Source organism: Ovis canadensis, chromosome 3 (assembly GCF_042477335.2).
Source record: "Ovis canadensis isolate MfBH-ARS-UI-01 breed Bighorn chromosome 3, ARS-UI_OviCan_v2, whole genome shotgun sequence".
Classification (NCBI taxonomy): domain Eukaryota; kingdom Metazoa; phylum Chordata; class Mammalia; order Artiodactyla; family Bovidae; genus Ovis; species Ovis canadensis.
This window is the reverse complement of record NC_091247.1, coordinates 12,945,753-12,970,239: the sequence shown is the minus strand read 5'-3', so window position 1 is coordinate 12,970,239 and position 24,487 is coordinate 12,945,753. Positions and strand designations below refer to the sequence as shown.

At 42.7% G+C, this 24,487-nt stretch overlaps 2 protein-coding genes across 2 annotated transcripts; both read left to right on the top strand.

Annotated features, from left to right (window-relative positions):
* Window positions 1-283: 283 nt before the first annotated feature.
* On the top strand, window positions 284-1,213 carry LOC138438028 (olfactory receptor 1L6-like). Its single transcript, XM_069586273.1, has one exon. The coding sequence runs from the start codon at window positions 284-286 to the stop codon at window positions 1,211-1,213; it is 930 nt and encodes a 309-aa protein (XP_069442374.1).
* Window positions 1,214-5,011: 3,798 nt separating this feature from the next.
* LOC138435143 (olfactory receptor 1f45-like) lies at window positions 5,012-7,875 on the top strand. Its single transcript, XM_069579544.1, has 2 exons — window positions 5,012-5,070; window positions 6,918-7,875. The coding sequence occupies exons 1-2, from the start codon at window positions 5,012-5,014 to the stop codon at window positions 7,873-7,875; spliced, it is 1,017 nt and encodes a 338-aa protein (XP_069435645.1).
* Window positions 7,876-24,487: the final 16,612 nt, after the last annotated feature.

The window sequence follows — 24,487 nt, the reverse complement described above, 5'->3', positions numbered from 1 at the left end:
ACCCAAAGAAGATAGATATTACAAGTTTTATCTTTTGGACAAGGAACAGGAATTGAAGCATCCTATTCAAGACAAGTCAGACACAAAGTTGGAATTGAAATCAAGGTGTGTCAAGACCAACCATATAAAGTTATATCATATATGGTGGTCTACATGAATGACTCCCTTCATGGGGTGCACAAGCTGGGATAAATTATGCAACATCTCCTCTACCAGACTGAAGACCCCAAGCCACACAACACACACCTAATATTCTTTTATATTTTTTATTTGCAGGAGATCAATGATGAGGGAAAACCAGAGCCACATCACTGAATTCCTCCTTCTGGGACTGACCAGTGACCCCAAACAGCAGGTGTGGCTCTTTGCCAGCTTCCTGGCCATGTACCTGGTCAATATGGGAGGCAACTCGGTCATCATGGCAGCCATCCAGGGGGATGCCCACCTCCACACCGCCATGTACTTCTTCCTCTCCAACTTGTCCCTGGTGGACATCTGCTTTACGACTGTCATCGTGCCACAAATATTAGTGAACATGCTGACTCAGAGAAAGGCCATCCTCTTCGCCCAGTGTCTGGCCCAGATGTATTTCTTTGTGGCCTTTGGGACCACTGACAGCTTCCTCCTGGCTGCCATGGCCTTGGACCGCTACGTGGCCATCTGCCACCCACTACGTTACACCACCGCCATGAACCCCAGACGCTGCTTCCAGCTCGTGACAGCGTCCTGGCTGGTGTCCCACCTCCACTCCCTCACCCACACCATCGTTATGGCCCACCTCTCCTTCTGTGGGCCCAACACCATCCACCACTTCTTCTGTGACGTCCAGCCTCTGCTGACACTCTCCTGCTCTGACACCTCTGTCAATGAGCTTTTGGCCTTCACAGAGGGCTCCTTGGTGATCATGAGTCCCTTCATTTTCATTACTGTCTCTTATGTCTATATCACCCATGCTGTTCTTAGAGTCCCTTCCAGGAGAGGCAGGTACAAGGTCTTCTCCACCTGTGGGTCCCACCTCACAGTTGTGGCATTATTCTATGGAACTGTAATATCTGTGTACATCCGCCCCTCATCCACCTACTCAGTGACGAAGGACCGTGTGATCACTGTCATCTATACAGTAGTTATCCCCATGCTGAACCCTTTTATCTATAGCCTTAGGAACAAGGACATGAAACAGGCTATGAAAAAACTGATGAGGAAGACCGATTAGCATAACTTCTAGAGGTACACCTCAGCATTCATTCATTCAATACAAACTTATGAAACAGGGGCTTACCTTGTGGTCAACAGTGGCCAAGACTCTGAACCCCCAAAGCAGGGGACCCAGGTTCGATCCCTGGTCAGAGAACTAGATCCCACATGCCATAACTAAGACCTTGTGCAGCCAAATATAAATAAATAAATACTTTAAAAAAAGAATTTATGAAACACCTGCTCTGTGCTAGGAATTATATTCAGTTGCAAAATGGCAAAATATGAAAATATTGCAAGGATAAATCAATGGTAGCTGCTGTCTTCAAAATTAAGCACAGCTCAGTAAGGGAAAGGAGACACCGGCAATACAAGATTATTATACTTTTGGTAAAAACAAGTAAGGCATGAGTATTGATGACCCACTCTACTACACACACAGTTTCCTTCTTTTTCTTTCATAGTCTCAAGCTCTTATGTGACAGGACATGACCAGGACTGGGCAATACGTGTCCTGATGGAAAGCAAGGAGAAACTTCCTGAGTCAGGTGTTTTAAATGTTAGTTACACAGGCCAACTCACAGATCTTCTCTTATCTCTTTGAAACAGTCCCTCAGAGCTACCTAAGAGGATGCCTCCCAGGCTTAAGTTCTCAGTACCCTAGCTAGTGGTGAAGAATCCATCTGCCAATACAGGAGATGCAAGAGATGTGGGTTCAACCCCTAGGTCAGGAAAATCTCTTGGAGAAGGAAATGGCAACCCACTCCAGTATTTTGTCCAGAAAATTCCACAGACAGAGGAGCCTGGTGGGTTACAGTCCACAGGGTCGCAAAGAAAAGGACACAGCTGAGCGACTGAGCACACACATACACATTTCTTCCAAATAAGCATAATTCTCAACTTTTGGGTTGTGCTTCTTCCTTTTTTCAGTAAACAGCACAAGCCATGCTTATACAGGCTTCTCCTAGCCAATGATTAAGCATGCCAGGGGTACGAAGGCAGGCTTATCTCCAAGAATTACAGGGCTCTTCTGGTGGATAATTTTGATTCTAGGACACCCTCCCCACCACTCAACCCTGCACTGGCCTAGTCAAAACCGTCCTGGCACTTTGCTGCAGTCTGAGACTCTTCCTATCCCATCCTTTTTTATCCTCTCTTTTCTTCCACAGGTCTCAAGGCTTCAAAGCTCTCTCTGATTTCCCCTGCCACCTTCTCAACAAATATTTCACACGCCAAATCCCACCTTGGCATCTGCTTCTCAGAGGACCCAAACTAAGGCATTAACCAATACCTTGCAAACATTTCTGCTTGTATCTATAAGTAGATACCCTATGGAAAGTTGAACAGGCACACCAGGAGATTGTATAAGAATTCGTGAGTGCAGACATTCCAAATGGAATAAATTGATGTTCTGACCTCATTTATTGTGCTTTTCCTGTCTCACCTATGAAACAATCTAAAAACTTAATACGAAAGAAACAAGGAGGAAAATTCCAGTTCTCTAGCCTTTTCTGCTAAAATAATAAAGGTTAGGCTGTCACTAAAATATCAGTAGTAGAACAAAGGAATGGTAAATGATTATTTTTGTGGAGTTGTTCTCTTTAGAGGATGATAGTCTGAAAGTTTTTCCAATTTCCCTGCAGAAAAGTTTTTTAAGAAAAAGTGAACAACAGAAAATGTCATTTTTTCCCTCATTTTTTAATGATAAAAAGAGGAGTTCTATTTTAGATGAAGAACCTTTTGGGGAGAAATGCCAAAAACTCAACAAACTCAAATGTCCATTAAGATTGGAGTGGAGGGACTTCCCTGGTGTCCAGTGGTTAAGACTCCGTGCTTCCACTGCAGGAGGCACATGTTTGATCCCTGTTCTGGTAACTAAGATTCCACATGTCACATGGCTTGGCCAAAAAAAAGAAAAAAAGATCAAAATGGATAATATAGTACAATCACACAATAGAATTAGAGTCCACACTCCCTTAGCTGCAGTTCTAAAATTCGACTGAATCACTGTGCTGTACAGCAGAAATTAACACATTATAAATCAACTTTACTTCAATCTAAAAAAAAAGAATGAACTGTAGCTACAAGCACTAATATAAATGAGAAAGTACTAATATAAACAGTTCAGAAAGAAAGAAGTGAAAGAAGCAAAATGATTCCAGTCATGTGAAAGACAAAAATAGGGAAACAATACACAATTCATGCATATGCACAGAGTTGCTGCTATGTGTGTGTGTGTGTGTTTGTGTGCGTACATTCAGTTCTGTCTGACTCTTTGCCATCCCATGGACTATAGCCCACCAAGCTCCTCTGTCCATGGAATTTTCCAGTCAAGGACACTGGAGCAGGTTGCCATTTTCTACTCTAGCATAGCAAAACTATAAGAAAACTATTCCTATATAGTTTATAAACTCTTTTTCATATATGATGTATTTCACAATTTTAAAAATATAAAGAAAATCCTGTATACAGAAGTGTCTCTATTACTTAGCAGATTTTTACAAATGAGCTTTATCTCTACCCTTTGGAGTCACAGGGAACAACCTGTTCTATGTATTGAACTGTAGAAATTTAAAGACAATGATTGTGTGGCCCACACTTCATCAAATCTCTTCAGTTTCATTTGTTATTGTTTATTTTCTGGGACATGATAGGTGTTCTTTATAAGGATTTGGGTTAGAGCGTGTGAACTCCACAGTAGGTTAGGGTTTGCAGCAATGCAGTCCTCTCCCTTCTGTGCCCAGGGGAAGGGCATCAGGTAAAGTGCTATCAGTATTCCCAGGCCTGGTCAGTCTGACACTGCCAAGACTCGGGAGTCCAGGGCCCCAAGGGGACAGCTGAGAGGCTGGACTTTTGCCCCATCTTGTCTCTAACTAAGAGATCAGGGAGTGAGTCCCAGGAGATACTCCATATGAAAAGCCCACAGCTCTGCCTAGCCCCTGTGCCTGAGGACAGACTGCTCCAGCCCTGGGTCTTTAGTCTATGCTGCTGTTACAGGGAATGAAGAAAACTGAGGTCCTAGCCAGTCCTCTGTAGGAGAAGACAGGTAGGCAAACCAAACAAGTAAAGCAGACCCAACACCTGGTGATGGTGACGAGATCTGAGGATGGTCAGAATTTCCAGGTAAGACCTGAGTGGTAGAGGTGGGAGACATTGGTCAACACACACACACACACACACGCACACACACACACATCTCCTCCCCTATTCCTTATTGCCCCTTCCTTACTCTTAGCCAAATACTTCCCTGGTGGCTCAGACAATAAAATATCTGCCTGCAATGTGAGAGACCTGGGTTCAATACCTAGGTTGGTAAGACCCCTGGAGAAGAGAACAGCTACCCACTCCAGTATTCTGGCCTGGAGAATTCCATGGACAGAGGAACTGCCAGGATATAGTCCATAGGGTTGCAAAGAGTTGGACCCAACTGAGCAACTTTCACTCAAATACAATCTGGCTCTCTTATCCATCATGAGGAGGACTTAATATTCATGACCCTCTAGAGAGTCTAGCCTAGAGTCAGTGTAGATTAGTGATCCCCAAGCCCCTGCAGAGGCCAAGACGTTATAGCTGTAATAACAGTGCTCAGGACCCCTACATGATGCCTGGACAATCCACTCACAGCTCACTCTACCCTGAGTGACTTTCAGAATCATTCTATGCCACCACCCAAAGACAGTAACAATCCCCACACCCACTGATAGTTCAAGAAGCCTTAGTCCATCTTCTTAACTTCAGTCCCGGAATGATGTGAAATAGGCTTATTTAGGCTCATTTCACAACTGGGGTTCTTATAAGTTAAATATTGTCCACCAAGATGGTACAGCTGGGACTCAAACCTGGGTCTGCCCATGTCACAGTGGATGCTTTGTTATGGTACTCCTAGGTCAGACCATTGCCACCCAAGGTGATGATAACACTGTTGACAGTAGCATGCACAATTCCATATATGAAACTTTACAGGTTTCAAAGCCCAGCTTCTCACAAACCATGACCAAGTTCAATTTGCCCAGGACTGAAGGAGTTTCCTGGAAGTGGGATGTTTCATTTTGAAAGCAGGAAAGTCCTGGACAAACATAGAGGACTAGTTGGTTGCCCCAGAAAGCATCCTCCTTTTGTTAACTCCATCAAGAAAAAACAATATCAGAGGAAGCTGTATTTGAGGATTATTTGATACAAACCATTGTTCTAGCCCGGGGCAATCCTTATCTAATTCAGTCCTGACCACAATGTTATTAACTATCCTCCTTGCGCAGATACAGAGATTGAGGCCAGAAAGACTGAGAAAACTTGTTCAAGATTACGGCTCACAGAGGGGATGGTGGAAAATAAAGGTTTGTCAGACCCAGAAGGGATAACCACATCAAAGAGCATGACAGTGGCCTGGCTACCATTGCCTGTTTGTGTGCTCATCTTCCCACACCATCCAAATGCAGAAACTCTCATCGTAAACTTTATATCACAGGTCCTGAGAAAACTTTTAAGTGATCCTAGGGTTTTGATATTCTCAACTGTCCTGTATGGTAGGTTGATGTCCATATCTTATAGATGAAGAAAATGAAACTCACAGATAGTAAATAATTCCCAAAAATATAAGATTCAGTGAGGGTTTACAGTGGGGAGGCATGTCCTCTAATATTTTCTGGTGTATCAGGACACCAGGCTCCATTTTATCTACTACTGATTCTACCATATTCGTAACTATTATCACAGTTTATTGAAGACCTATTCTGTGCTACTGCTTTGAATATGTCATCTCATTGATGAGCTACAGTAAGTATACAAAGTATGCACATAATTTACAGATGAGGAAACTGAAGCAAAAAGAAAATAGGATGTGGAGTTTGCAAAGGATTACACAGCCAGAAAAGAAGTCCATCCAGTCTATAGGACATCAAAGCCAACATTCCCAAGGACTGAAGATGTTGACAGTGTTGATGATGATAACTCTTGTTTGTCAAATACCTTTGAGCTTATAAAGTAATTTCATCCACAGTAGCTTATTTGATGAATCTTCAAAAGAAAAAGGATATTCCCATCATATGAAGAATATCTGAGTGATAGTTGTGATCTTTCTATATAATTAGTATCCCTTCTCTACTCCTCAACAAAACACACATACAGGAGACAGAGAGAGAAAGAGAGAGGACTAGCCTTAAGAATTTTCTAGTGGCTCAGAGGTTAAAGCATCTGCCTCTAATGCCAGAGACCTGGGTTCGATCCCTGGGTTGGGAAGATCCCCTGGAGAAGGAAATAGCAACCCACTCCAGTATTCTTGCCTGGAGAATCCCATGGACAGAGGAGCCTGGTGGGCTACAGTCCACGGGGTTGCAAAGCATCGGACACGACTGAGTGACTTCACTTTCACTTTCATGATATCTGTCTCAAATTTCACAAGCCTGTGAAACTGATAGCTTTCCTATTTGAAAAAATAGGCATGGACTAAGACTTGGGAATTTTCTTCCCAACTAATCTCCAGTTCAACCCTCAACCAGAAAGTCTACAGGACAACCTAGAATACAACTAAAATGCAGAATCTCCCAAGAAGTCTCCCAATCACTGTGCTTAGTTCTCACATCTGGACATGTTTACATGCCCACCAGCAAGAGACATCTATACATCTCTGTGACCTTTGGGAAAAAACACAGAAAACAGACAAAGGCTTTGAATGATATAAGTTTTTTGAAGCAATATTTTCCTTGCATTTTTCTCCTTTAAATAAGCATTACAAACCAAACCAGCATCTCTGACTTCCTGCTTCTGGGCCTCTCTCAGCACCCAGAGCAGCAGCCTCTCCTGTTCGGGATCTTCCCGGCCGTGTGCCTGGTCACCATGCTGGGGAACCTGCTCGTCATCCTGGCCATCAGCTCTGACCCCCGCCTCCACACCCCCATGTACTTCTTCCCGGCCAACCTGTCCTTCACCGACACCTGCTTCTCCTGCACCATCGTCCCCAAGGTGCTGCTCAACATCCACACACAGCACTGCACCATCTCCCACACTGGGTGCCTCGTGCAGATGTTCTTCTTCATGGAATTGGCCCTGCTGGATGACTTCCTGCTGGCTGTGATGGCCTATGACCGCTACGTGGCCATCTGCCTTCCTCTCCACTACACCACCATCATGGGGCCCCAGCGCTGCCTGCTGCTGGTCGCCGCATCCTGGCTCAGCTCCCACCTCCTGGCCTTCTCCCTCTGTCTCCTCATGTCTCAGTTCTCCTTCTGCGCCTCCCATGCCATCCCACACTTCTTCTGTGATATACCCCCACTCCTCAAACTTGCCTGCTCAGGCACACATATCTTTCAGGTCACCATGTTAACTGAAGCTGTTCTTTCGGGTCTGATTCCTCTCACCTGTGTCCTGGTCTCCTATGCCCACATCATCCACACCATCCTCAGGATCCCCTCTGCTGGGGGGAAGCATAAAGTCTTCTCTACCTGTGGCTCTCACCTGACAGTGGTCACTCTCTCCTATGGGACACTCTTTCTGGTGTATTTCCAGCCCTCATCCTCCTGCTCAGCAGACACTGGAGTGGTGGCATCTGTGGTGTACACGATGGTCACCCCCATGCTGAACCCCTTTATCCACAGCCTGAGGAACAGCGACATGAAGGGGGCTTTGTGGAGACTCCTTGGCTGGGGAAGATGGAGTAGTGTAGTCTGTCACTTCAGTCGTGTCTGACTCTTTGCGATCCCACAGACTGTAGCCCGCCAGGCTCCTCTGTCCATGGGATTCTCCAGGCAAGAATACTGGAGGGGATTGCCATTCCCTTCTCCAGAGGATCTTTCCAACCCAGGGATGGAACCCAGGTCTCCTGCATTGCAGGAAGATTCTTTACTGTTTGAGCTACAGGGAAGATGTCCCACCCCATAAAAAGTCCTTCCCCAGAGTAGAGCTCCAGACTTTTCAATGTCCCTCCTTCTCTAGATTTGTCCATTATAAATTTGAAAGACTCACATTCAAAACATAATATGCTGAGTTTTCAGAGCAGATGCATGAAAATAAAGACTCAGATTTGCAGAACAGCAATAAGGGCATTTGGAGAGAGAAAGGGGGACCAGCATTCCCCACAGGATGACTTGGTGTGTGGGTATATGTATCCAGGCAGAGTCAATCCAGAGTGGGAACATCAAAAATGCCAGCGAACACTTCGCTTCTAGGAGTAAGGCCAATAGGAGCAGTGTAGGTTACAAATTCTTCCCCAACAACAAACAATTCTGGCAAGACTAGACAGGTCAGGACGTCAGTCAAGTCACTGGGCTGCAGGGACCAAATCTGACCCTACCTTGGAAGAAACTCATTCATGGGGGGACTGGACTCGACATGGAGAATGTCATATCAAGTAGGAAGAATCTGTATGTTGCCTGAGTGTGTATGCTTATGTTCGGTCGTTCAATCATGTCCAACTCTTTGTGACCCTTTGGACTGTAGCCTGCCATGATCCTATGTCCATGGAATTTACCCAGCAAGAATACGGGAGTGGATTGTCATTTGGGTTCAAACCAGTGTCTCCTGCATTGCAGGCAGATTAGTTTACTACTGAGCTGCCGAGGAGCTCTATGTGATTGCAAGGACAAGAATATTCTAGAAAAGGGGGCTAGGAAAAAAAGAGTTAGAATTTATCCAGTTTCGTACATCTGGACTTAGATCTTTGTCTCTGGTAGGTGATTTGGTTTTTTGTTATTGTTCAGTTCAGTTCAGTTCAGTCCCTCAGTCATGTCCAACCCTTTGTGACCCCATTGACTGCAGCACACCAGGCCTCCCTGTCCATCACCAACTTCCAGAGTTTATTCAAACTCATGTCCATTGAGTAGGTGATGCCACCCAACCATCTCATCCTCTGTCAGCCCCTTCTCCTCCCATCTTCAATCTTTCCAAGCATCAGGGTCTTTTCAAATGAGTCAGCTCTTCGCATCAGTATTTGAGTTTCAGCTTCAGCATCAGTCCTTCCAATGAATATTCAGGACTGACTTTCTTTAGGATGAACTGGTTGGATCTCCTTGCTGTCCAAGGGACTCTCAAGAGTCTTCTCCAACATCACAGTTCAAAAGCATCAATTCTTTGGCACTCAGCTTTCTTTATGGTCCAACTCTCACATCCATACATGACTACTGAAAAAACATAGCTTTGACTAGAAGGACCTTTGTTGGCAAAAGTAATGTTTCTGCTTTTTAATAAGCTGTCTAGGTTGGTCATAACCTGTCTGCCAAGGAGCAAGCATCTTTTAATTTCACGGCTGTAGTCACCATCTGCAGTGATTTTGGAGCCCCAAAAATTGAAGTCTCTCACTGTTTCCACTGTTTCCCCATCTATCTGCCTTGAAGTGATGGGACAAGATGCTATGATCTTAGTTTTCTGAATGTTGACCTTTAAGCCAACTTTTTCACTCTCCTCTTTCACTTTCATCAAGAGGCTCTTTACTTCTTCTTCACTTTCTGCCATAAGGGTGGTGTCATCTGCATATCTGAGGTTACTGATATTTCTTCCAGCAATCTTGATTCCAGTTTGTGCTTCATCCAGTCCAGCATTTCGCATGATGTACTACGTACATAAGTTAAATAAGCAGGGTGACAATATATAACCTTGACATCTCCTTTCCCAATTTGGAACCAGTCTGTTGTTCCACGTCCAGTTAAAACTGTTGCTTCTTGACCTGCATACAGATCTCTCAGGAGGCAGGTCAGGTGGTCTGGTATTCCCATCTCTTTCAGAATTTTCCCAGTTTGTTGTGATCCACACAGTCAAAGGCTTTGACATAGTCAGTAAAGCAGAAGTAGATGTTTTTCTGGAACTCTCTTCCTTTTTCAATGATACAATGGATGCTGGCAATTTGATCTCTGGTTCCTCTGACTTTTCTAAAACCAGCTTGAACATCTGGAAGTTCACGGTTCACGTATTGCTGAAGCCTGGCTTGGAGAATTTTGAGCATTACTTTACTAGCATGTGAGATGAGTGCAATTCTATGGTAGTCTGAGCATTCTTTGGCATTGCATTTCTTTGGGATTGGAATGAAAACTGACCTTTTCCAGTCCTGTGGCCACTGCTGAGTTTTCCAAATTTGCTGGCATATTGAGTGCAGCACTTTCACAGCATTATCTTTCAGGATTTGAAATAGCTCAACTGGAATTCTGTCATCTCCACTAGCTTTGTTCGTACTGATGCTTCCTAAGGCCCACCTGACTTCACATTCCAGGATGTCTGGCTCCAGGTGAGTGATCACACCATTGTGATTATCTGGGTGTGAAGATCTTTTTTATATAGTTCTTCTGTGTATTCTTGTCACCTCTTCTTAATATTGTCTGCTTCTGTTAGGTCCATACTATTTCTGTCCCTTATTGAGCCCATCTTTGCGTGAAATTTTCCCTTGGTATCTCTAATTTTCTTAAAGAGATCTCTAGTCTTTCTCATTCTGCTGTTTTCCTCTATTTCTTTGCACTGATCACTGAGAAAGGCTTTCTTATTTCTCCTTGCTATTCTTTGGAACTCTGTATTCAAATGGGTATATCTTTCCTTTTCTCCTTTGCCTTTCACTTCTCTTTTTTTCATAACTGTTTGTAGGGCCTTCTCAGACAACCATTTTGCCTTTTTGCATTTCTTTTCTTGGAGGTGGTCTTGATCACTGCCTCCTGTACAACGAACTTCCATCCATAGTTCTTCAGGCACTCTATCAGATCTAATCCCTTGAATCTATTTGTCACTTCCACTGTATAGTCATAAAGGATTTGATTTAGATCATACCTGAATGGTCTAGTGGTTTTCCCTACTTTCTTCAGTTTAAGTCTGAATTTGGCAATAAGGAGTTCATGATGGGTGGATGGCATCACTGACTCAATGGACGTGAGACTGAGTGAACTCCGGGAGTTGGTGATGGACAGGGAGGCCTGGTGTGCTGCAATTCATGGGGTCGCAAAGAGTCGGACATGACTGAGCAAGTGAACTGAACTGATCTGAGCCACAGTCAGCTCCTGGTCTTGTTTTTGCTGAGTGTATAGAGTTTCTCCATCTTCAGCTGCAAGGAATATAATCAATCTGATTCGGTGTTGACCGTCTGGTGATGTCTATGTGTAGAGTCTGCTCTTGTGTTGTTGGGAGAGGGTGTTTGCTTTGACCAGTGCATTCTCTTGGCAGAATGGTTAGTCTTTGGCCTGCTTCATTCTGTACTCCAAGGCCAAATTTGCCTGTTACTCCAGGTATTCCTTGACTTCTTACTTTTGCATTTCAATCCCCTATAATTAAAAGAACATCTTTTTAGGGTGTTACTTCTAAGAGGGTATTGTAGGTTTTCATAGAACCATTCAACTTCAGCTTCTTCAGCGTTTCTGGTTGGGGCACAGACTTGGATTACTGTGATACTGAATGGTTTGCCTTGGAAACGAACAGAGATCATTCTGTCATTTTCGAGATTGCATCCAAGTACTGCATTTCAGACTCTTTGTTGACTATGATGGCTACTCCATCTCTTCTAAGGGATTCTTGCCCACAGTAGTAGATATAATGGTCATCTGAGTTAAATTATTGTTGTTAGCTGTGAGCTATTTTCATTTTAACAGTTTAGTTTTTCTCCAATTGAAAATTTGTGTCATTATAGTAAATGTCTAAAATATAAGGAAAAATTTTCAAATCCTTTCCTGAAAGAATATGTTATGCAAATTCTTACAATCCTTTTCTCTATACATTTATTCTACATTGTTAAGATGATGGTTTTTCATGTAATTTTTAAACATGAATGCTTTCCACACTGCTGTTAAATTTGTATAAGCATTCTCATAATTAATATTATAGCAGAAGCACCTTCCATGTTGTCGTTGTTCAGTCGCTCAGTCGTGTCTGACTCTTTGTGGCCCCATGGACTACGGCACACCCTCCCTGTCCCTCACCAACTCCCGAAGTTTGCCCAAGTTGGTGTCCATTGTATCAGTGATGCCAGGCAGCCATCTCATCCTCTGATGCCCTCTTCTCCTTCTGCCCTCAATCTTTCCCAGCATCAGGGACTTTTTCAATGAACCAGCTGTTCGCATCAGGTGATCAAAATACTGGTCTTCAGTATTCAGCTTCAGCATCAATGCTTCCAATGAGTATTCAGGGCTGATTTCCCTTAAGACTGATTTGTTTGGTCTCCTCCAAGGGACTCTCGGGGATCTTTCTCCAGCACCACAGCTGGAAGGCATCAATTCTTCGGCGCTCTGCCTTCATTACTGTCGAGCTCTCACAACCGTACGTGACTACTCGGAAGACCATAGCCTTGACTGGCAGAGTAGTGTCTCTGATTTTCAACACACTGTCTGTAATCTTCCATTTGGGGGTAATTAGTTCTATTAATTATTTTTAACTTTATAAATAATAATGCAATGAAAATCAGTGTGAATAAACCATATATATATAGATTTTCCCATGCCCTTCCAACAAATTTTAAGAAGTGGAATTGCTGTGTGGAAATTTTTTCAGGCTCATGAAATATGTTGCAAAAATAGTTTACAAGGACTTCCCTGGAGATCCAGTGGTTAAGACTCCACATTTCCACTGCAAGGATCATGGGTTAGAACTAAGATCCCACATGCCACATAGCATGGCCAAATAAATAGATGGATTTTTTAATAAAGAAACTATCTACAATAAAAATAAAAATTTACCAAACTGTTAATGATTTACAACCCAACTGATGCTTCTGTGAGAATGTTCCTTTTTCTGCATTCTTTGTGTTCCAAATTTTTACTCAATTGTCACAAATATAGTAAGTGAAAAATGGTACTTCTCTTCTTTGAATGTTTTGGATTACTGATTGTTTACTTAAATCCATAAATGCATTTTATTTATTCTTCTGTCAATTATTTCTTCATGTTATTTGACTATTTTAAAAACTTGCATAAGTCTTTTTTATATTAAATATTTAAACTTTACACTCTCCTACTCATATTGCAGCCTTTTCCAAATCACCATTTCATCCTTTGGTTTTCTTTTTGATTTTTTGACATAAATAAGTTTTCAATTTACATACATGAAACTAATAAAAAATAATCTTCTTTGTGACTCTTCAGGCTGTGTTATCATTGGAAAATCCTTCCCTATGTAGTTCATGTGAATAATAAATTGTTTTTTATATTTCAGTACGATGCTATTTTTAATAACAGTTTTATTGAGATATAATTCATATACTATAAAATTCCTTTTTATAGTTTGTAATTTAGTGGCTTTTAGTAGGCAGCATGGTTTTTTTTAGTGAAACAGTAAATGACTTTCACTTCAGCCAGTTCAGTCGCTCAGTCGTGTCCAACTCTTTGTGACCCCATGAATCGCAGCATGCCAGGCCTCCCTGTCCATCACCAACTCCCGGAGCTCACTCAGACTTGCTTCCATCGAGTCGGTGATCCCATCCAGCCATCTCATTCTTGGTCGTCCCCAAGAATGATACTAAATGTAGAAGTGGCTCTCTCCCTTACATCTCTCACTCTTTACAAGAGTTTCCTCTCCATTTCCTGTCCCATAATTATTAAAAACAGGATGCTGACTATGTCTGAGCCCTCACTCACTCATATATATCATACACATTTCCCCTCAGGGCCTTTCTTTCTAGCATTATTTTCCCCTCTGTGGCTTCTTCCTTTACTCCATGCCCTGGAACACAGGGTAAGTTTCATGTCATGTGCAAAAAGTACCTTCTCACACTAGCCCACTCTAATCCCTGGATACGATCTGTTTTTCTTGTGAGCATCATTATCCATTTATCTCATCTTCCTATTTCTGCCCTTTGAAGGTCAAGAAAGACACAAAGATGGCCACTCCTCCCATTTCCACTCAGTATTGTACTACACGTTCCACTCAGCACAGTTAAGTAAGAAAAAGAACTAGAAGGCAATTGGACTAAAGAGGGCTTCCCTGGTGGCTCAGTGGTAAAGAATCTGCTTGCCAATGCAGAAGATGCAAGTTGGATCCCTGGGTCAGGAAGGCATGGCAATCCACTCCAGTATTCTTGCAAATCCCATGGGCAGAGGAGCCAAGCAGGTTATAGTCCACAGAGTCACAAAAGAGTGGGACACAACTTAGTGGCTAAAACAACAGCAGCAGCAGACTGTAAAGAAGTAAAACTATTTCTACTTGCAAATGACAGTTGCTGTAAACGTCAACCAAAAAAACTATTAGAACTAACAAACGATTTGAATTCAATGCAATCTCTATCAAAATCTGGATCGGGAAGCCTGACATGCTGCAGTCCATGGGGTCACAAAGAGTCAGACGTGACTGAGCAACTGAACACCAACACCTTTTTTGCAGAAAATGACAACCTGATCCAAAAGCTCACATAGAAATGCAAGGGAACCAGAATAATCAATACACTCTTGAAAAAGAAGAGCAAGGTCAAAAGACTCACACTTCATGATTCCTAAACTTACTACAAAGCTTCAGCAAATAAGGCAATTAAGTAATTAAGGCTGTACTTTGTAGGAAAAGATGTTCAACATCGCTAATCACCAGGGAAGGCAAATCAAAACTACAATGAGATACCACCTCTCACTTGTCAGAATGGCTATTATCAAAAAGAACACAGGTAACAACTGTTGGCTAGGATGTGGAGGAAAGGCAACACTTCTACACCTTTGGTGGGAATATAAATTGGTACAGCCATTATAGACAATAGTATGAAGGTTCCTCAAAAAACTGAAAATAGAACTACCATGTGATCCAACAATGTATCCAACAATGTCTGTCCTGCGTATAAAACACTAATTCAAAAAGATCCATGTACCTCAATATTCATAGCAACATTATTTACAGTTGCCAATATATGGAAGTGACCTCAATGTCTATCAACAGATTAATAGATAAAGATGTGGTATACACATACAATGGAATATTATTCAGTTATTTTTAAAAAATGAAATTCTGCCATTTGCAGCAACATGGATGGACATTGAAGGCATTATGCTAAGTGAAATGTCAGACAAAGAAAGACAAATATCATATGATGTCACTTGGATGTGGAATCTAAAAAATATAAGAAACTATTAAATATAAAAAATGCAGACTCAGATATAGAAAACAATCCAGTAGTTTTCAGTGGGAGAAGAAAGGGAGAATCAAGAGGCACACACTGTTAGGTACAAAATAAGCTACAAGGATATGTTGTACAACACAAGAAATATAATCAATGTTTTATAATAGCTGTAAATGAAGTAAAACCTTTAAAAGTTGTGAATCACTATATTGTACATCTGTAACATAATATCATATAGCAACTATACTTCAATTTTTAAAAGTACAATGCCATACAGCATAAGGCCAGACACATATATAGATCAAAGGAATAGTCCACAAGTAAACCTTCACATTTATGGGCAATTTATTTTTAATAAGGTAGCAATTCAGAACAATTCAGTGGGGGAAAAATATCGTTTTCAACAAGCAGTGCAGGGTCAACTAGCAGGGTCAGCTGGACAACCAAATGCAAAAGAATGAACCTGAACCTTTACCTCACATACATATAAAAATGAACTCAAAGTCAAAGCTAAAACTACAAAATGTTTAGAAGACAGTGTGAGAATGAATCTTTGTGATCTTAGATTAGTCAATGGTTTCTTAGGTATGACACCAAAAGCATAATCAGTCATATAAAAAAAGGGATTAAAGGGACTTCATCAAAATCACCAAGTTTGCACTTCAAAAGATACCATCGGGAGCCTGAATAGACAACCCACTGAAAGGTAGAGCATCTATACAAGTCACATATCTGATAAGATATTTGTATAAGAATATATAAAGAACTTACACCTCAACAATAAGACTAATAACCAAATTTTAAAATCACAAAGGATTTAAATAAATGCTTCCCCAAAGAAAAAGATACAAACAACCAATTAGCACATGAAAGCTCTTTAATCATCAGAGAAGTGCAAATCAAAAACACACTGAGGGACTTCCCTGGTGGTCCAGTGGTTAAGACCCTTCACGCCCGCCATATGCATCGGCCCCAGGTTCAATCTTTCACGCCACATGCCACGACTAAGACCTGGCTCAGCCAAATTAAATACGCACACACATACAATGAAATACCACTTCACTTCCACTAGAATGGTTAAAAAAAATGGACAGTATTAAAATGTTACCAAGGCATGAGAGAACGGTGAACACTTCTACATTGGTGAAAGTGAAAGTTTCTCAGTAGTGTCTGACTTTTTGTGACCCCATGGACTGCCAGGCTCCTCTGGTCCATAGAATTCTCTAAGCAAGAATACTGGAGTGGGTAGCCATTCCCTTCTCCAGGGGATCTTCCCTACCCAGGGATCGAACTCAGGCCTCCTGCATTTAGTGAGATTTTAAAATAATGTAGCCACTTTGGAAAACATCAGCAGTTTCTCAAAAACTTAAACATAGTGTTTCCATATGATTCAACAATTCCATTCCTCGGCATATAACTAAGAAAATGTATGTTCAGACAAAAGCCTGTACATGAATGTTCATAATAGCATTATTCATAATAATGAAAGAATAGAAACAACCCCAAAATACACAACTGTTTCAAATTTTTTGTTAAGCATAGTGTCGGTTCAAGGCCTATGATAAACAAATGCCAAAACATAATTAGTGGAAAAAATATGTTAGGGAAGATGCTTGTGAAAGATAAAGGGGAATAGGAAAGTCCCACAAGCCTCCCCCGCACTTACAGAAAGCATAGTTCAACTGCCTCAGAGAAGGACAGGAATTCCCTGAATAAGCAGGGGAACTTGCTTACAAGGCTTGTCTTAGTAGCCACAGTAGATATCCACCCACACTGGCCAGGATCTTAGAAGTTTAAACAGTGGGTTCAGACATGCACACCGTTCAGATGCTCTGAACAACACATTGTTCACTCGTTGTTTAGTTGCTAAGTCGTGTCCAGCTCTTTGTGACCCCATGGACTGCAGCACGCCAGGCTTCCCTGTCCTTCACTATCTCCCAGAATTTGCTCAAATTCATGTCCATTGAGTCGGTGATACCATCTAATCATCTCATCCTCTGTCACCCCCTTCTCCTCCTGGCCTCAATCTTTCCCAGCATCAGGGTCTTTTCCAATGATTCAGCACTTGACATCAGGTGGCCAAAGTATTGGAGCTTCAGCTTCAGTATCAGTGGATACTGCATATCCAATGGATATTTAGGGTTGATTTACTCTAAGGATTGACTTATTTAATCTCCTTGCAGACGAAAGGACCCACAAGAGTTCTCCAGCACCACAATCAAAAGCATCAGTTCTTCAGTGCTCAGTCCTCTCTCACTGCTCTCTTGAAAATGGCACCCACTTGAGCAGAGTGTATATTTCAAGCACAGAGGAGGAGATGAAGGGCTTCCCATCAGTCAGGTCCGATTCACAAGTCAATCAGAAGTCACGCCCTCTCTGACCTCCCACCAGTGGACCTGAACAGGCCCTCCAGGGACAAACTCCCGCCCAGCCACCTCCTCCTCCACAAGCCTGCTTCTTATTGTAGAAAATCTTTAGACTCCTAGGCCTTCCTCAAGATCCAAAAATAAATTGAATCAGAGAAGTGAGAAAATGCAGAAATAAAACAATCAAGCCAGACAAAATGATAATAATTCAAGCATTCATCAAAGTCAAGGATCTTTAGTTCCTCCTCAAGGGCTATAGATAATATTCTGAGCCATATCCTTTAAGTTGTTTTGCAGACACTGAAACCCCCACCAGGTGTAAACAGTTAACTAACTGTATGCCAATCACAAGCACAGAGACTCCGGACAGGTTGGAACCAGAAGGTTGATGATGTTGACTGCTTATTACCTCACCACCAACCAATCAGAAGAATATCCACAAGCAGATCACATACACAGCAACCCTCTGCCTCACCCTGTCTTTAATATTTATTTTTATTTATTATTTATTTGGCCGTGGTGGGTCTCAGTTGTGGCATGTGGATTCTTTAGTTGTGGCATGTGGGATTTAGTTTCCTGACCAGTGAACGAACCCAGGCCCCCTGCATTGTGAGCACAGAGTCTTAGCCACTGGACCACCAGAGAAGTCTCCTCACCCCGTCTTGAAAAGTCTTTCCCTGAAAGCCATCACAGAGTTCAGATTTTATGAGCATTGGGTACCTTGAACACTTTGCAAGGGTCCAGCAAGGGGCTTCACTGCATGGAGGTGGTTGCTATCTGGCTGTTTTGGAGGAGATGCCACCGAAACAGTATAGGCACATGCAAGAGAAAACACATATTAGGAAAACGATTCCCAAAATAAGGAACAGATTTTTCCACCAAAAGCCCCAGGATCTGAACTACTGATTTATTAAGTCCCCTAAGCTTGACCTCAGCTCACTAGGGCCACTCGCTTGTGTCCTCCGCGATTTAATAAAATGATTCACTAGTAGACTCATCAGGTACAAACACACAACACTCTGGGTAGCGTCACAGGTGTTCCCTTGCAAGGCAGTAATAATGTCCAGGCCATCCTATTTTAGATGATTGCTTTTCTCATTAGATTCAGTGTCCAGAAAAGACAGATTTTGCCAGCTACTTGTTGGGAGAATTTAGTAAGGGCTTCTATGTGTGTTATAATGACCTCCAGGCCAATGGAGGGGAGAAAGATGGCGGCCAAATAATTGTACCAATGGAAAACAGAATGTGTCCATGTGGCCTTGAGAAGAGGAAGGTTGGCAACTTTTTTTAACCCTCTGCCCAGGTAAAACCCAGGGTGCAGCAGCCCAATGACCCAGGTAGAAGCCACAGATGAAGATTTGTGCCATATAACCACTGAGTCCCACTGGGGGTCACCCAGTAAACACCTGAGTGGTACAGTCAGTGCCAAGCAAGTCACTATCCTTTAACGTGACAGAATGACTACATGGTTCTGATGATACCCATCCCATAGCCCTGATGCAATTTTGTTAGTCCTAACTCCTTTCAAGCTCCAGGGAAAAGGGGACTATGGCTCTTTGGTTCATCATTAAGACCTTAAACTTAAGCCCAGAACACAGTAAAATGCAATAGATATTAATTATGTGAACTAATGAACACTTTGCTAACATGAATGACAGATTAGCTATAAGACACACCATAAAACTAGGGTGATTCCAGATTGCTCTCACCCCATCGCCATCAACTCTCCATAGGCTGAGTTACTCAGCCTTACCTTCAGGCTCAGCCCCCTTCTCACCCATTAGGGAATGGGTCTCAATCCTATATGAACACTGAAAGCAGTTTTCAATCCTGAGGGTTTTAAAAATCACCAGTGCCTGGGTCGACTCCCAAGAATTCTGATATAATTTCCAGAGCATTTACTTCATGTCCAGTCCTGGCCTCAGGTTGCTTCCAGTCTGGCACAGCATCAGCCACATTTGATAGCTTACGGTGAACGATGTCGGATTCCTGATCTCCGAAGAAGATTTAGCTTTGGGAGCAGGGACCAGGCTTGATCACTCAAGAACTCTTGTGTAGCAGAGTTTTATTAAAGTATAAAAAGGGACAGAGAAAGCTTCTGACATAGACAAGAAGGGGGACAAAGAGTGCTCCCCTCGCTAGTCTTAGCAAGGCTTTATATACTTTTATCAGACCCACTCCCACAACATACATCTTAAGATAACAGGATTTGAACTAACAATAGAAAGATCTTACCAGACCCACTCTCATAGTATACAAGTTTTAAGATAACAAGATTAGTCAGGAGGTTCTTGTTAAGGAGAAACAAATCCTTGAGCAAGATACATTGTTATATTAAGACAAAGCAATGTAGAAAGAAATGTTTGTCCTTTTCTCCTCCTTGAGAGACTGGGACCCGTTTCTCCTTCTCAAGGGCCCTGGACCCCTTTCTCCTCCTCGGGGACCCTGGACTTCTTATCAACCGTCCTAGGAATTGACTTTCTCACAATCATCTGTTTCCCTGTCTGTTTTGGATTAGTGCTCTTAAATGCGCATCTCAGAGAAGGCGATGGCACCCCACTCCAGAACTCTTGCCTGGAAAATCCCATGGACAGAGGAGCCTGGTAGGCTGCAGTCCATGGGGTCGCGAAGAGTCAGACATGACTGAGCGACTTCCCTTTCACTTTTCACTTTCATGCATTGGAGAAGGAAATGGCAACCCACTCCAGTGTTCTTGCCTGGAGAATCCCAGGGACGGGGGAGCCGGGTGGGCTGCCGTCTCTGGGGTCACACAGAGTCGGACACGACTGAAGCGACTTAGCAGCATGCGCATCTCAGCTGCATGGAGGGAAAGAATGGTTCCATCACAGGGGCAGGAAGGCTTCCTGCAAAAGGTGATGGGGTATGTGAGCTGATTCTGTAACTAACAGGATGAGTTTTTCAGGTAGACAACAAAGAGGGTGGACAATCCAGGCAAGAGGAAAATGTAACATGTCGGGAGCCCCACAAGAAGAATTTGTGTTGGTGTAGGAGACCATAAGGCATCATAAAAATACTGAGCCTCAAAGAATGAAGGGGGAAAACTCCCCTAAACAAGCAGCATGAGTGTCTTCCCCAGACAGAGCCTGGGGACCCACTCAGTCAAACTTTTCCAACTTCCCCAGGCTCTAAAGAGTGAGTCATCCCTGGTATTCCCCTGCCATCAGCTCTCATGGAGTCCCCAAAGGATGTGGAGAGGGAGTCCCCATGGAGACCAGGACAGCAGAGGGGAAAAGAGGAGTCAGCAGAGGGGGAACGAGGCAATTCCCCCAGGGTCCAAGAAGAGTACAAGTCCCCCTGTTCCTATGTCTGGGGTGGGGCATGTCCCTGCTACCTCCCCTGCCATCATCACCCAAAGGCTGGACTGAAGTCACTCCATCAGAACTACTCATCCATCTCCACCTTCCAGGTATGTCCTACCAACCCAATAACTACTCACCAACACAGTGACAGCAGCTGGCGTCTGGACCAAAGCATATCAAATGTTTGTGTGCTGAGGAGGAACGATCTAAGAACTGGGGCTTGTTAGAAAATGGGGAAACCACAGCTTGAAAAATGCCAGGACTCTGGCCTTGCCAAACGTAAATGTGTTCATGCGTACAGTGGGGCCTGGAAAGAGAAAATGAGTCAAAAACGAAGTGCTCAGCAGAGAGAAAGGGGCAAACAGGAGGAGGCAAAAAGAACCCTTCAGAAAGCTAGAATCTTAAGATGTCAGAGCCTGGAATGCTGTCCAGTAGGACACAAAGTGTGGTGCCCAAATCAGCAGCATCAGTGTCACCTGGGTGTTTGTTAGAAATGCAGATTCTCAGGCCCCTCCCCAGCCCTTCTGAGGCAGAACCTGCATTTAACAAGATCCCTACATGATTCGTATGTGCATGCAAGACGGAGAGGCTCTGATGCTCAGGGTTCCAAATAGACCTGCATATCAGAATCAGCTGAACATTTTTTACACTACAGGTTTCTGAGCTCTACTCTAGATAAATTAAATCAGAATTTCTGGGCACTGTGTATAGCCATAATTTTTTTTTTTTTTCACAAAGCTCCTTTGGTAATTCTAATGACAGAGGTCCACAGAGCAAACTGGGAACCCCTGATCTGGTTCAATCTGCTTAATCTAAAGCTGAGAAAACTAAGGCAAGACAGTGACAACTAGCTTGGTAACCTATTAAGAGACTTAATTAATATTCCTGCCTAGAGACCAAAAAAAAAAAAAAAAAAGGATGGAGTTAGATCCAAACTCTAACTCAGTACCTTAATAGCTGAATATCCTGTCTCCTCCCATCTTTGGAGCTCCATTTTCTTACCCTCAAGGAAAAAAAATGAATGCCCCTGAATGTCAGGATTACTCCTCATGGGCAGTAGGCAACAGAGAGAAATTAATGGAGAATTCACTCTATGTCTTGTGCACGCACGCACACACACACACACACACACACACACACTCACACTCCATAGTAATTGCTTAACTGAGGTTTGGGGATCCTTGCACCCCAGAATTTCAAAGCAATTTAAAAGCCCTGAAGTCTCATTGTGCCCATTTTACAGATGAAGAAATGGAGAGGCACTCGAAGCAGCTGTGCTCCACACTTTGTAAAGGTGAGTAGTGTCTGCTTTTCACCTGGACAGACAGTAATTCAGAAGGGGTTTGCCACCAACTGGGTTCTGGATGCAGAGCTTCAGCCAGTGAACCTACTTCACTCATGGGGAACATGTAGTTGGGTGGGGCTGGAACCCCACAGTTCTCTATCCCTGGAGGCTGTCTGATTTCTCCCAGTGACCCCACCAAGAAGGAGGGGAAGATCGCTAAAATTCTGTATCCCTAAGGATAAAGGGGAGAACTAGGCATGGTCCCAGATGCTCATCTAGGTGAGGGAGAAGATCATTTAGGTAATCATCAAATAATAGAGTAGAGTTATAATACAGAGAGCTCAGTGAACAGGGTTCCAGATTGAGAGATTGGGTGGTTGGATGTCAGATAAAGCTTCCTGGGGAAAAATTGATGATCCCCGAACGGAGTCTTAACAGATAAGAAGGATCAGCTCTGGTTGTATAGATGAGCCAAAGGAGATAAAAACCTTCTGAGATGTCCCAGGATCCTTTAGCTGGGACCTGATCTCTTGTTGAAGGAACCAGCATTAAATTAAAACATATATTACTGTTTTGTTTTTCTTTAATCTGTACAGTTTTCCACAAATTATGATTTTAATCTCAATATGGTTTTAAGATTTCTCTACATTGATATATATAAGTTAAATCTATTCCTTTTTAACCTCCATGAGCCTGTTAACATCTAGGTTTGGCTAATGTTAGTCCAATGCAAATAGTCCGGGAGAACATACACCCTTGGGCATGTCTCCTTGGGTACATATGTGAGAGTTTTCAAAACACTAAGAAGTGGAATTACTACTAGCTGTCATGGACTGAATGCTTGTGTCTCTTCAAAACTTATAAATTGAAGTCCTAATCCCAAATGTAATGGTATTTGGAAGTGGGGTCTTTGTTCAGATCAAGTCCTAAGGGTAGGGTTCTCATGATGGAATTAATGCCCTTATAAGAAGAGATTAGATAACATGTTCTCTCTCTCACTCCACTATATAAGGATAAAACAAGAACACAGTTCAGTTCAGTCGCTTAGTCACGTCTGACTCTGTGACCCCACGGACTGTAGCATGCCAGGCCTTCCTGTCCATCACCAGTTTCTGGAGTTTACTCAAACTCATGCCCATTAAGTCGGTGATGCCATCCAACCATCTCTTCCTCTGCCACCCCCTTCTCCTCCCACCTTCAATCTTTCCCAGCATCAGGGTCTTTTCCAGTGAGTCAGTTCTTCGCATCAGGTGGCCAAAATATTGGAGTTTCAGCTTCAGCATCAGTCCTTCCAAGGAATATTCAGGACTGATTTTCTTTAGGATGGACTGGTTGGATCTCCTTGCAGTCCAAGGGCCTCTCAAGAGTCTTTTCCAACACCACATGTCAAAAGAACACAGCCATCAGCGATTCTAAAAGTGGGCCTTCACCAGAATCCAACCATGCTGGCACCCTGATCTTGGACTTCTCAGCCTCCAGAATTATTAGAAATAAGTATCTGTTGCTTAAGCTACCCAGTCTATGGCACTTTGTTACAGCAGCCCAAGCAGACTAAGATACTAAGGTATGCATATTTGTGGGTCCTCCGATTTTCTCAGGTTACATTTACACCAGCACAACCTCACCAACGTATGATATAATCAATTATTTTTTTCATCCAAGTGGTGCATCCTCACCAGCGACAGGTGGGTCACAAATATCTAAACTTCTCTTAAAGGAAGAAGAAAGAGCATTTACTCAGTTCCAAGTGCTACATGTTTATTGCCTCTCAGATCCCTCCAACAGAGGTATTACATGTACTTTATGAAAACAGTCTGAGAGAGGTGAAGTGACTTGCCCAAAGTTGCACACCAGAAAGTGTGGAAGCCAGGCTTAAAACCAAGTCTGTATGCTGATAAAATTCATATTCTTTCCACTGTTTTAGACATTCAGCTGGTATTTATTGAACACTTCTTACGTACCAGACCCTGGAGATACAAAAATGAATCACAGAGCCATACTGAGCACATAGTAGGACTTAGTAAATGTTTGTTGAATGAATATTGGATCAAGGCACTCAAAGCCCACAGGAGAGACAGACACACGAAAGGAAAATACAGTAGCTTTTTGACTTTCAGATTAATTTGTGTTTTAACATCTTTGAACTTTTTTCATGTAACATTATATCATGTGCTTTTTCCATGTCATTAAAAATTCTGTAAAAATAAAACAAAAATACATGCAATAGAATAGTGATGCTGTGTGATGGATGTAAGCCCCAGTGCAGCCAGCACAAAGTAGGGAGAAGTATAGTTTCCTCTGAGTCATGTGAGTCAGGAGGGAAGGCTTTACA